We start from the raw sequence: 14495 nt of genomic DNA, 5'->3' as shown, positions 1-14495 counted from the left end.
TTCTGAGAGAAGAGTTGTGATAACTAATTTCAAGTATGATTTTTATTTTTATTTAAGTATATTTACCATTTTCTGATTTATTGCAACAGCAATCTGGTCACATTCTGTACTGTTCACATTTTGTGAATAAAGCATAATTTTGCTGTGTTGCCCCTGAGCAATGTTAAGTTGAGTAGCCCTAAATCGCCCATAGGACAAAACTACACTATTTGTGTGTGTGTGTGTGCGTGCGAGCATGCGATCTGGCTTCAACAGTTTGACCTGGTGACCAAATATGAGACGGACTGAAAATAAAAACTCCTCATTGTCCGTTGTGCTATTTTTATGCTTCCATTGCATTTTTAGGGCCGTTTCATTTAATCTAGACAGGAAAACATAGAGACATAGATTCGAGGAAAGACACAGGCCGCAATCAAACAATTATGTGATTGACACACTCGCTGGCCCACGCCTCCCCTGCTTTGAATCCTGGTCCTCCACCCAGTGTGCTTATCCGGTGTATTTACGTTGCATTGTTATGTAATGTTCATTAATATCCGTCTAAATAAACAAATAAAGTAAAGTAAAGTGCTTGTATTTGAATAGAGTCAAAGCATGTCTGGACCGGACTGGAGAAGTGAGCACTGTTCTCCGTCCGATAAAGGAACAACCACTCTGTTGCTCTAATGTTGTGATGCCAGTCCACCCCTTTAGGCAGAGAATCATTTGTTATCCCCAACCAACATCCCAGCAGCATCCTGAGCCTGAGACGGGGAGATTTATTGACCAGTACAGTATATCCCTGTCACTCATCCAGAAGCGTCATTTCAGGTTTAAAAAAAATCACACCCAGTGTGAAGTGAGCGGTGCTATTTATGAGTTATTAATTTCATCATGCATCTCGGTAGCCAATCACAGCACGTCCTGCGAAGTGACGTGCTTAAATTCTTTACATTATTATTAATTTCATCATGCGTCTCGCTAGTCAATCACAGCACGTCCTGCAAAGCTTAGCCTATGGGCGTGTTTTCCACAGCATGGCGTCACAGCGAAAGACAAATTTTCACGACGGAAAGAAAAACTTTCACCACGGATGGGTCCTAAACCCTCTTATAGGAGCGGTTGCACCGCTCAATAAATCTAAAAAGTAATAAATAAAATAATAGTCTTATTATAAATTACACAAATCTCTGTGTGCTTGTCTGTGCTTTGTGTAACGCCTTCATATTCGTATTCGGTGTGATGATGCCACTGTGAAGTGCAGTACAGAGCTTAAAGTCAGTCAGATCGAAGAGTTCACACTTGGCCTGAGTTAAACTAATTGGACTCAGAGCTAGGTGTAACTAGTATGCACCTGTTGTGCATTGACGTAATTGATGCAAACAGGATAAATCCTGTGTGCATCCCCATACACATTACATCTGTCACATACATAGTCAGCAGAATAACTCTACAGAAATCTTAACCGTCATTAGAGTCCAGTAACACTGTGCAGTGATATGTGACAGCCAGCTGTGTGTCTGTTTTGCACACGACTCTTAACTACAGTAACAAGATAGTGAGACATGACAGAGCACAGTGAGAAATGATAATCCCTTCCTTTCCTCTCAGAGTAAAATCGTCATTCATTTCTTATAAATAGGGTCGCAACTATCAATTACTTTCTTAGTGATTATTCTATCGATAACCTTTCTGATTAATCAAATAATCGATAAACAAGAGATCAGCTATTTTCAAAAAAAAATAATTTGCCTATAGTATGACATACTTACTATAAAAAATTCCTGCCGTCCAAAGTTAATTTTTGCTAATGTATATATTTCTTTTTTTTTTAAATATTTTTGGGGGCTTTTTTGAATTGAATTAACCCATTAACCCAAGACCTGAAGCCGATTCTATGCAAATGTCTTAAAAAACAGTAGTTCCCACACTTTCAAGATTATATATTTTTTATGTAAAAAAAATAGCAGATATGCAAGCTTGCACCACGGCACAAAAAACATTAATATTTATATTCTGACCATCCTTAAACAAAACGTATATTAGAGTGCTTTGTGACATCAACACCAGAGCGCTCTGAAATCTGAGCAGATTCTCTGAACATATATCTGAAAAGTTGTCTGGTGAGGTAATTTGGTATGAGGTGTATCCTGGAAGATATGTCATATGTTTGTGCATGTTGTTGTGCCATTTAATATGGACTCTCTCTTTTTGTGTGTGTGTGTGTGTGTGTGTGTGTGTGTGTGTGTGTGTGTGTGTGTGTGTGTGTGTGTGTGTGTGTGTGTGTGTGTGTGTGTGTGTGTGTGTGTGTGTGTGTGTGTGTGTGTGTGTGTGTGTGTGTGTGTGTGTGTGTGTGTTTTCTATCTTCCCAGGCCCTACAGACTCAGGGTAACATAGGGCAACAACAATGTCAGGCTCCTGTGATGGCTCCATGATCGATGTCTCCAGTGACAGCTTCTGGGAGGTAGGACGGACAGACAGACACACACACATTCTATTAATTTACTTTGCCTACGCTAATGTAACATCTGTTCTTTCTTGTCTGTACGTCTATCCATCCTTCTGTCTTTCTGTCTGTCTGTCTGTCTGTCTGCCTTATCTGTCTATTTTTCCATGTCTGTCTGCCATCTATCCGTCTGTCAGGTGGGTAATTACAAGCGGACAGTGAAGCGTGTGGACGATGGCAACCGTCTGTGCAACGACCTGATGAGCTGCCTGCACGAGCGGGCACGCATCGAAAAATCATACGCACAGCAACTCACAGAGTGGGCCAAACGCTGGAGACAACTCATAGAGAAAGGTAGGCCACACACACACACACACACACACACACACACACACACACACACACACACACACACACACACACACACACACACACACACACACACACACACACACACACACACACACACACACACACACACACACACACACACACACACACACACACAAAAACTCAAAGATGGTTTTAACCCATACACAGTAAACGTTTCATAACCATTTGAACTTCTATTCTGTTCCCTGGATACTAAATAAAGAAGCCTTTTACATCTGCTGTTAGCTTTGCTAGCTAATAGCTATAATATCCAGTAGTTGTTAAGGTGATAAAAATACACGTCTTGGCTATCCTGGGAAATTAACTTGTGTACTACTCTCTCCCAGACCCACTACAGTTGGCTAACATTACACTAAACTGTTTGATGACAGCTAACGTATTTGGCCTATGTGAACACCAAGATAATATTAACCACTTAAGCCATATATTCTTCATCGTACGAATAGCAAAAATAGCCAATGTTGTAGTAGCTTGTAGATGTAGTAGCATATTGCAATTTATGTTTTACCCCTACATATTTACGTACAACATTTTGCCTATAAAGACATGCCTAAATTAGGGACACCAGGTTGCAAGGGCTTAACTAAGATGGTAAAGGGTGGATTTATATAACTTACTAAGCAACAGCTGACCAGATGTGTCAGCACAGCATGTGTTTTGACAGTTGTCTCCTAGCAACATGAGTGCTTGCATGAATCCATCTATAGCACAAGGTTGCCCCTGGCTTTCAAACATGCTGAGTTGTCTAACATTGCCCGGTTGGAGAGTTAGATTTTTTGGGGAAGTTTTTATTGTTCTTCTTTTGTTTTGGGAGGGGGGGGGGGGTAAAAGACTCATGAACCTTTAGCTGAGTCAGCTAAGTGTTGCTAACGGATCATTATTAGTGGTTGTGAGGCCGTGAGCTGAAGCACCTTAGAGTTGTCTAACATTGCCAGGTGGGAAAAGTAGTTTTTTTTGGGGGGGGGGGGGGGGATTATTATGTTTTTTTAACTGACCTCCCAGTGTTGAAACAATGGATTCAAGTTGTCAGTCGCCACAACAGATTTCAGTCTTTTGGAATCCATAGAGTCCAACATGTGGCTAACTCTTGGCTTTCTGATTATTTATATTTAGCTGTGACCGGTTGTGAGCTATTAAGCTATTATTATTATTATTAATATATATATTGTTATACAATGAAAAGTTAAATAATGGAATTTGAACCTTTGGTTTGCGCTTACATATTAAGCTATATTATAAGCTATTTTAGATTTTTATGTTTAAGAAAATCTTTATCAAGTCTGTACGTTTTTGGGGGCACGGCAGAGTCCTGCACGGGTCCAATTTTGAGAACCCGCGCCCGCCCCGCCCGTCAATACTCAGATCCGTAGACCGACCCGTCACCCGTGATTATTTCAAAATACGAACCAGACCCGCCCCGCCCGTCAAATAAACGACCCGTTGTCTGCCCGTTTACCCGTGTAAAATGTAAATGTAAATCCAAATTGAAAAGTGTGTTGAAAAAGATAGCAGCCTTCAACAACAGCGCTACATTCAGTGGTCAGGTTTGTACAGAAATCAAGTGAAGACGGAGGAGCGAGCTTAAGCCACGCGCGCGAACGCGCATCTACGCAGCACACATGTGTCGTTGTTTACGTCATCATATGGTTTTAATTTGAAGGTTTAACAGGATGTTCAATGTGTTTTTGTGAGTTAAGATAACTGACCAGCATGCTCCATGCAGTTGTGCTGTGTTAAGTTACACAAGTGACGTAGTTTGGGCGGAAACAGTGCTCTCTGATTTTCACAATAAAATTATACCCGCCCACGGTTAGTTCAGTACCGCCCGTCTCCGTACCCGTGATCTTATCAAAGTAAAATTTTCACCCATTTTCACCCGTCAAACGCGGGTACCCGTCGGGTATCCGCGGGTACCCGTCGGGTATCCGCGGGTACCCGTCGGGTATCCGCGGGTACCCGGCCCGTTGCAGGACTCTGGGGCACGGTGGCACAGTCGGTAGTGCTGTCGCCTCACAGCTAGAAGGTCCTGGGTTCGATTCCCGCAGGGGACGCTGTGGGCGCTGGGGGTGTGTTCTCTCCTCCGCGTCATCAGTGCCCATACCCTAGGTGGGGTTGGCGAAAGGGCCTTTCTGTGTGGAGTTTGCATGTTCTCCCCGTGTCTCCTAGGGTGGGTACCCTCACAAAAACATGCAGTAATCCTTGTCTCTATACTGCCTCCCCCTGACCAGCTGGGGCGCCTGATGGAGGGGAAGGGAACTGGTTGGAATAACGTGTTCCTTCCACGCGCTACGTCCAACCAGGGAAACTCTCCCCTGTCAGGTGACAAGGTGGTCAGTTGGCTCTCATGCATTGAAGGAGGCATGAGCTCGGCCCTGGCCTCCCTAGGTTGGCAGAGGGAAGGTAGTGCCCAGGATTACATAGACAATTGGCACTGGGTGTAAAAAATAGGGTTACAAAAATCGTGGGATAAAAATTAAAAAAAAAGTCTGTACGTTTTTCAATTTGATTACAATATTTATCAACAAAATATCGGTCAAAACATTCAAATCTGAGGTCTAGGACTCCAAATTCAGGATCGGCATCTGAACCGGCATCTGGCATCAGTCGGGCTCTTAATCTGGGCCTTGTTTTTCTCACCAGCTCAATACAACCTTTAGCTGAGTCAGCGGGGAGTTGGTAACAGGTGATTAGTGGTGGCTGACCTGAAGCACCTTCTCACCAGAGAGCCGAACATGGGTGGAGTGACCCATGGCTGTGTTTACAGGCACGCCTCCACTTCCCCAAATTGCATACTAACCTGTACAAAGTGCACGTGTGTGCACAAACCTACATCCTCATTACTAGGTGACTTTTATTTGGCTTTTACAGCTGACATGCTCCGTATGCTCTGTACGCAGACTGGGTCTCTGCGCCGCCACGATAAATCATCACTTGAAATGGAATTATGAAATAATACAAGTTCAAACTGTAAGCATATCTATGAAAATTTTCATTTAGTGTCATTTAATTTTGAATGGTCGGGTCTTTATAGTGAACACCCTGTGATCGTTCTATACATACAAGTAAGACGCGCGAACGCGGTAAGCGAACGCAAAAAAAGAAAAAAAAGAATGAAAAAAAATATTTAAAAAAAAGTAACCAATAAATTTTTTTTTTTTTTTTTGAAAAAAAATCTGCGTTAAAAGGAGCATCTTAGAAAAATACAAATTCACAAAAAAAAAACTTGGAATGTTTTTGAACAATTCAACAAAGTGTTTGAAGTGCCTGTTTCACCCACTTCCGGGGGGCGGAGCCAAAATCCGAGCCCGATGTATTTGTTCGTAGACCCCCACTTAGGGGGGGTAGAAAAAGTTTGGGAGCGATTCGGGCACTTTTCATTTAACATGGGGTTTCAATGGGGAGTTTTTAGGAGCCTTCTCCGGGGCGTGGCTTCCGGGGGAAGGGGCGGGCTTAAACGCAACCTTGACAGGTGTGTTCAGTTTTCAAAGACCTTTCATTTGATGTATGGTACGTCTAAATTGGACATTTACTTATCTCAGAGGAGCTGCACACAGGCAGTGCACACAAAGACACAGACGGAGACACAACCCAAGCAGGGTTACATAGTAAGCTCCACTTGGTCGGAGGCGCGGCTTCGCCGCGCCTCCTCCCGCGTTCGCAATAATCCTTGTCACAGAATTTCAGGGAGTGACATATTTTATCTGCGAATTGATTAACCATTTACTGTAAGCGTTACTTTATACTTTGCCGCACAACAATTTCATGCAAAAAAAAACAAGCTTGTAGATCTGCATTTCTCCACTTCTTTTGAATGTCCAAAATGGGGATTAATTATGAATCAATTATAGTCCGGGGTTTCTTCCTAATAAAAATTGCTAAATCAACAGGAACTTACATTTTTTATAAAAAACAGTACTGGGTTTGGTGATGTTCTATATATATTGTCTGACTTTTAGAGCTGTTTCAGCGTACAATGTAAGTCAATGAGAAGTATATTTAGAATCATACATTTCTAATCAATGGAGCAATTATTTTTGATTTCTTGTCCACCTTTGGAGTTACATCATGGCAAGGTTAACTACACAACCTTAAACTCCACCAAAGTAGTCTTGCACTTATTGATTATTTCTTATAATCGATTAAATCAATTAGTTCATTAACTGTTGTACGCCTACTTGCAGGTCCACAGTACGGCTCAATGGAGTCAGCGTGGGGTGCCCTGTGCACGGAGGCTGAGAAGGTGAGCGAGCTGCACATGGAGGTGAAGGCGTCGCTGATGGGAGAGGACTACGAGAAGCTGAAGAACTGGCAGAAAGACGCCTTCCACAAGCAGATGATCGGAGGATACAAGGAGACCAAGGAGGCCGACGATGGCTTCCGCAAAGCACAAAAACCCTGGGCCAAGAAACTCAAAGAGGTCAGCATGATGCAGCGCACGCACGCATAGCTTTTGTCTTTATATCCATGGGGGCATAGTCTAGAGCCGTAGGGAATCCAGTCATTGGGTATAAGTGGTTAAAAACATTCCCCAATTTGTAACCCCTACCTTAACCCTAAACCTAACCTCTAAATGCCTAATACTAACCCTGACCCCAAACCTGAACCTTGAATCTTGAACCTGAATCCTTTATTAATTTTAACCTTAGCTCTCAGCCATGACCTGAAGAATGTTCCCACAAGGTTGATTTATATCCTTTTGGGGATTTTTCATCCTCACATGGATAGTAACACACGCACACAAATGTAAAATTCTATGTCAGCATTCAGGTTATGATTGCCGGCTAACAAACATATGTACACTGAGATTTCAAGGTTTAGAAGTAGTCAACCCACTGAGAAGAGGTGGGGACAGAGACCGGGTTCTATTACAAAGGGAGGCTTACTGGATCCATACATTAAATACAGAGTTCCCAAAGGGATTGAATGAAGAATTATTATTGCATTGTGTTCTATGAAATGTTTTCTATGAATCGTTTGTTCTGGTTGTGGTGTTTGTGGAAACTTTAAGAATATTTTAACAAAACAAATACTATGTTTAATGCTTAATGTAAACATTAATAGTATGATGAATTGTAAGAGAATTATATTCACCAATGAGAATCAGCTGTACACTATCGCATAGCTATATATGTCACTTCCTGTTTGATGTATTCTAGTTTGAAACTCTGAGGAAGGCCGACGTTGCGAAACGCGTCCGTTTCTCTAGATAGACATGTCTGCTGCGGCTATTCATCTTTAAAGAATAAACCAAGAACATAACTGAAGAGAGTGCGGATGTTCCTTTTATTATAGCAAACAAACAAACAAAACAAAATGATCATTGCATGAATTACTTTTACCTCAGTGATTTCTGCCGTAGCCAGCCGTGTTACCCTTCAGTTGACAGGATTAAATGCGACTGACTCGCCATTGTTCATCTTTGTTTTCTTTTAGCTCTATGACTACCGGTTTGACAAACAACAGAGCGCTAGCACGACTTAAGCATGGAGTGGCATTATTACATGAGAAGACGTGAACCAATTTCACCCTGGCATCACTATTTTGGGCATGTTATTATAGGCAAGAAAATAACAAAGTTTCAAGATTTTTTCAAAAAAGTGTTATTAAAAAATAAATAGCAGATTGGCTATTTTCAAATAGCCAAAGTATAAAATAGGGTTTAAGCGGTTAAAGCCTTCAAATATGCACCCTTTGCAGTGTTTTAACTACTTGGTAAATGGTAAATGGTGCATTTATATAGCGCTTTTATCCAAAGCGCTTTACATAGATTGTGCATTACATTCACCCATTCACACACACATTCATACACCGATGGCAGAGGAAACCAAACCATGCAAGGCACCAACCTGCTCATGGGGAGCAATTAGGGGTTCAGTGTCTTGCTCAAGGACACTTCGACACTAACTCTTCTGGGGGGGAGCCCGGGATCGAACTGGAAACCTCACGGCTTCCATCCGGCCGCTCTACCGGCCACTCTACCCCTGAGCCACTGCCGCCTACTTAAACACTATATCGTTGCTGTTGGGCAGAAAATGAATGCCCTACTTCATGTGTCACACAAAAGTAGCAAAAAAAAGCCGAAATGCGATGCGTTTTGAGCTTGTAGATTCGCATTATTATTATTTTTTTAATTGATTCCTGTAAAGTAACAGTTTTGGACATCCGACAGCAACTACAGTATATGCTTAGTTGACCAGAGTTGCCCAGGGGTCTATGCTAGCTAGGCCCGTCCTTTTTTCCCCTCTTTTTTCCCCACTCCACTTAGCCTTTTTGCCAAAGAGCTTGTAGATCGCCAAGTTTCTATTTATTTCTATTTTCTATTGGCTATTTTCAGCAAACGTTCACCCCAGATTAGGGCTTTCAAACACAGGTGGGTTGGATGTTCAGAGTGGTATCTGTTCCTCAGGCGGCAGTGGTATGCAGCAGCATGTGGAACCTTGTCAAAGATAGGAAGTGGGTGGCAGGGCAGTGGTCTATAACCTAAATATAACCAAACCAAACACCATGCTGTGCCAAACCAGCACCCTGTTTCCTTGAGCACCTGTCAGAGACAAAAGTGACATTTAACAGTAATGTGTGGGTGTGTGTGGGTGTGTGTGGGTGTGTGTATGTGTGTGGGTGGGTGGGTGGGTGTGTGTGTGTGTGTGTGTGTATGTGTATCTATATCTATCTCTATCTCTATCTCTATCTATATTGTCTTTGAACAGCTAATCTCCGGCCCAATCAACTTGAAACTGTGCACACACACTCCCTGGATGCCAGAGCAGAACCTCTGCCTGTTACAGCGCCACCAGGAGGCCGATTCTTGCAAAACAATATTTTTTTGTGATTCCATCCTGATTGACTAAGATTGGCTTCCAAAGATTGCGGAGTGGTCCGTTATGAACAAAATGCCTAAAATCGTGAACGCAGCGTGCGATTGCCGTGAAACTTTGCACGCACATTTTTCAAATCAGCCTCATGGTGGTGCCATAACGGGTCGATTCACGTTTTTATCTATAACTGGACCGACCTGTTTAAAACTTTGCAAGCACACTCCATAAAGACCAAGGAAAGACCTCTGCCCTGCATTTTTCACATCAGCCTTTTATAACGCCACCAGGAGGCGGCTTTTTGCAAAACACAGTACTCCTACAGATTTTGTCCAAACATCACGCAAATCGGTACACATTATCTCTATAGTCAAGTGATCAAGATGAATCTGTCCCATTTTTCATATTCCATCCTGCTTGCAGCAAGCCACTTCACATTAATATCACAATTAACAGTAACTCAAACACAAAACTATATTCTACACTCCCACAAATCAATATATAGTGTCTGTGCAATAACTTCTTCAACATTAATCCCTCAACTTCTACAGATTCCATTCACCTCTATAATGACTGAATTCTTAACATTGCTGGCCCACAATAAGCAACCTGACCTGGCAGAGACCTGTGCTCCAAGGAGCACTTTTTGTAGTTATTTTCTAATTATTATTCAATATTTATTTGACCACATTAACCCTGGCATCCCTATTTTGGGCATGCCATTATAGGCAAAATATTTCAACATTGAAATAAGCTCTCAAGCTTTATTGTGTTTTATCCTTTTCACAGATACAGTATGTGCAAATGTTTATGTACTGTATATTTTAGCAGCATGTTTACTAGATATTTGTGTGCAACGTGCGCTCGCGCGCGTGTGTGTGTGTGTGTGTGTGTGTGTGCGAGCACATGTGAGAACACATGTCTGTCTGTCTGTCTGTATGTACGTACACACACACACACACACACGCATAGTGCGTGTGCAGTGCACACGCGTAGCTATTTGACATTCTGTGACTTCCTGTCTCTCTGCCGCTCTTCCTGTGAGTGAAGTCACAGGGAGACGGTGACTTCCTGGTGTTGTTCCCGGGGGGGCGGGGCGGGGACACGCTGGTCCAGTTTTTGTAACCATAGCGATTTAGTGATTTATGAGACGGGGGAGAGGTCCAGTGGGGAAACGGGCTAATTAATTGTTCTAGAAAACAAGTAGGTGGCGCTAATTGACGTTGGCACACGGTCAATACACAGTACACACACGTTTGTATTGCTATACTTGTGAGGACATCAACATTTCTGCAGGACTCCATTTCTGCATATTTTTTTTTTCAAGACTAAAGTTGGAAATAGTCTGTTTTCGGTGCATGACACCAGAACGCAACTAAAGATAAACCAGGTATAACTCCAAACCCAACAACTAAACCTAAGCACTAAATACCTAATCCTAACCCCAACCCCAATCATTTAAGCCTTCTCTAAAAAATATATATATATATCTTTTTACCATAAAGCAATCATTTATCTTGTGAGGACCAGAAAAATTGTGCTCACAACTACAGCTAAAGTTCACTTACTGTACTGTAAGCTGGCTATGCTTGAACACACACCCACACACACAACTTCCTGTTCTATGAAGTGTTGGACATAAGGTTCTGTCTGTTCTCTAAGTGTCCTCTATCAGAGGACATATGATTGATACAACAGACACGGCTGCCGTTGCCCTGAGCCAGATAACAAACAACAGAACAACTATCACCATGACATGGCCTATGTCCCAAAACTTTCACTACTACTACGGTTTAACCGGTAACTATTAACCTCATTGATCCTGGCATCCCTATTTTGGGTTAAAAAATAAATAAAAAAACGGTGAAGAAACTTTTTCTATAAAAAATAAAGAAATAAACAACAGCAAAAATGCTAATATTTTCCTATGTGCGTTTATAGATTTGTAATCGGCTAATACTACGGTTAAACAGTTACTTTATTATTATACCGTATTTTTTGGTGTGTAGGTACCATGTAAAATACTACTCAAAGGTAAGGACTGTTGGCCTAGTCTAGGCCTAGGACTCGCCACAGAGATATCTAACCTGTGTAGGTCGGAAGATGGTTCAAGGTAGCCGCCTGCCCCCCCCCCCCCCCCCCCCCCGCAATGTCAGCACATTTGGAGGCTGCAAACTGCTTTGTGAAAGCTGCCCAAGTTGCTACCTAAAGCAAGCTGACAGCATACTGCAAAAGAAGTTCAACTTTTGCCGCCTTGCCGAAACCCAGCAAATCCTCTGTGGACGAAGTAGTTTTATAGTCAATGTGGCTCCTCTGTGAATGCTGAATGGTAGACCCGGCCTGCCCACTGTATACGGTGCTTGAATGGTGATTTTGACACAGGTGGATCTCCACTGTTTATTAGTGTGGTTGCCCTAACAGGGCAACCAGACTATAGTAATCTTCGCACTTTATTATTATTATTCAAGATAAACAATATTTCAAACCGCATCACCTCCCACAGTTTATTTTTCCCAATTTAGTGCCATATGTCAAAATGACCGGCTTCACCGGGAATCGTGCGCTTGTGTTTTGCTAAGAGATCGGTTGCATAGTTTTATTGATATTGATTTATTAGTGCATTAAATTTCCCCATACACTTTAATGAAAAAGTGAAAAAACTCAAATTCAAGTATTTTTTTTCTCAGAAACCGTAAGAGCTAGAGTTACCAGATTTGGAGGGGAGGTTCATAATTTAGTCCGAAATTATTGAAAAATAATTACACCAATCGGCCACATGGTGGCGCTATAACAGCCCCCTTTACGTTTTGGCCTATAACTCTTGAACCGTAGGTCCTAGAATAAAAATAGATTCCTTGGGTCATGACGCAACTCCCCATATAGGCCACGCCCATTTGCGTCAGGATAGATTTTCCGCCATTTTGAATTTTCTTCAAAACACACTTTTAGCTCCTCCTCCCACATATTTTCTCCAAATTTCACAAAAATCAGTACACATGATTAGTGTACACAGAATTAATTTTGATAGTCCATACCGTTCGTCCGTAAATGGCTTCCAAAGTTAGCGGAAGGGGCCTGTTTTACAAAAAAGGCCACAAATCACGAACGAAACGTCCAGTCAATCCCAAATTTGAATCACATGTCAAGTGTGGTTTACTCAACAAATCCCCAAAAGCATTTCCACTTTGATCCATAGTGGGTGCCACAAATGCTCAAAATGTAACCTTTTGATGCAAAAAACATATGTTGGGGGGACCAATCCTCTCAAAATGAAACGCAAGTGATCTCAGGAGTTGCGTGACAATGTAATTGGCGCAGCCTCCGACGGTATTCCTCCCAGCGTATTCCTCGAGTTCCGGCGGCAGCGACCCGCGACTCGCGTCGGCGCAACCACACTCTGCAATTGCCCTGAATTGCGACGTGTCTAGTTTTCATTATTATTCTCTCTCCGTAATTTGTCTCTGAGATTTTGCCATTTCTGGCGACAGACGCGGTGTACAAAGTGTGTGCTGTCTCTCTCCATTAATTAATCGCCATCTGGTTGTACTGTATATTGTGAGCTTGAACTTTTCTAGTGTGTCTCCCTACTGTGGTGAGTAGGGAGTATGAGTGAATTCACTGGAATGAGTGAATGATTTGGGACACAGCCAGGGTCGCCTTCCCACTTCCTCTCTGTTGTCATTTTAATTCAGCAATAACAAAGTGGTTAACTGCTTTTGTTGCATTCATAATTCACATAAAGCTTTGAACCATTACACCCTCCTCTTAACTAGTTATTTATCCTTCTTTATTTATTTTTTATCACTTGACAGAGCCTCACTCTGTTGTTCCCAGCTTCTTAATGCTTGGTGGTTCTTCACTTCTCTTCTTGGGTCCCTGGCACAAAACCTTTTCAAATAGGGACTCCGCAGCCAAGTACATATCAATTTGAGGGGTCCTTGACTTGAAAAAGGTTTTGAGAACCACTGGTGTAATCTACAGGTGGAGACGACGAAGAAGTCGTACCACTCAGCCTGTAAAGAGGAGAAGCTGGCGAGTAGCCGGGAAAACAGCAGCAAGTTGGAGAACAGCAACCCAGACGCCCTGAAGAAGCTCCAAGACAAGGTGGAGAAATGCCAGCAGGAAGTTCAGAAGGTAACGCTCTACAAACTCTGTGTGTGTGTGTGTGTGTGTGCGTGTGCGCGCTTTTCTCCAAATAATGTTTTATTCTTTTTGAAATGGTTAACTTTTAAAAACAAAAATGTTATACTTGAAGTCAATGTAATATATTACAGTTACTATGTCAAGTAACACGTCACAACCCACATCACCACCCACGACTTGTATAAAACACAGCAAACTTCCGACAAATTTTGCCGTTTTGAAACCGAAATGGGTGATTTGAGTGATTTGCTCAGATCCGTCGAGAAAATGTTTTGCGATGGGGAGGGGGCACAGGTGAAGGCCTCAAAATGAAAAACGGATGCTTGTTTGGATGCACGTGAAATTTGTGAATCAAATGCCCCCCCCAGCAAAAGTAGTAAACATAGCATCACAATCATTTTAAACACTTTATCCATTTTTATGTTGGCTATTCAAAAATAGCAGATATACAAGCTCACAGCGCGTCACCTCGTGAGCGTCTATTTTTGAAAACAGTTGGAAAAATCTCAAAACATTTTGGAATATTTTGAATTTCATTTATTTTTTAAAGCGTGTGCGTGTGTGTGTGTGTGTGTGTGTGTGTGTGTGTGTGTGTGTGTGTGTGTGTGTGTGTGTCCATCCATCAGACAAAGGAACGTTATGAGAAGTCTCTGGAGGACTTGGACAAGGTGACTCCTCAGTACATGGAGAACATGGAGCAGGTGTTTGAGCAGTGGCAGCAG

At 42.2% G+C, this 14495-nt stretch overlaps 1 protein-coding gene across 3 annotated transcripts in view; it reads left to right on the top strand.

Annotated features, from left to right (window-relative positions):
- pacsin2 (protein kinase C and casein kinase substrate in neurons 2) overlaps positions 1–14495 on the top strand; it is a 43780-nt gene that overhangs the window by 12683 nt on the left and 16602 nt on the right. For all 3 annotated transcript variants that reach the window (XM_080420765.1, XM_080420766.1, XM_080420764.1), the window contains exons 2-6: positions 2352–2443; positions 2623–2779; positions 7000–7235; positions 13612–13764; positions 14400–14495. The exon at positions 14400–14495 is cut by the window's right edge and continues 80 nt beyond it. In XM_080420765.1, coding sequence (XP_080276891.1) covers positions 2387–2443; positions 2623–2779; positions 7000–7235; positions 13612–13764; positions 14400–14495 — 699 coding nt within the window. In that variant the 5' untranslated portion in view covers positions 2352–2386. The remainder of the gene's footprint in view (positions 1–2351; positions 2444–2622; positions 2780–6999; positions 7236–13611; positions 13765–14399) is intronic.

Source organism: Gymnoscopelus braueri, assembly GCF_963280865.1.
Source record: "Gymnoscopelus braueri genome assembly, chromosome: 23".
Taxonomy (NCBI): Eukaryota; Metazoa; Chordata; class Actinopteri; order Myctophiformes; family Myctophidae; genus Gymnoscopelus; species Gymnoscopelus braueri.
This window is presented reverse-complemented; position numbering and strand designations above follow the sequence as displayed.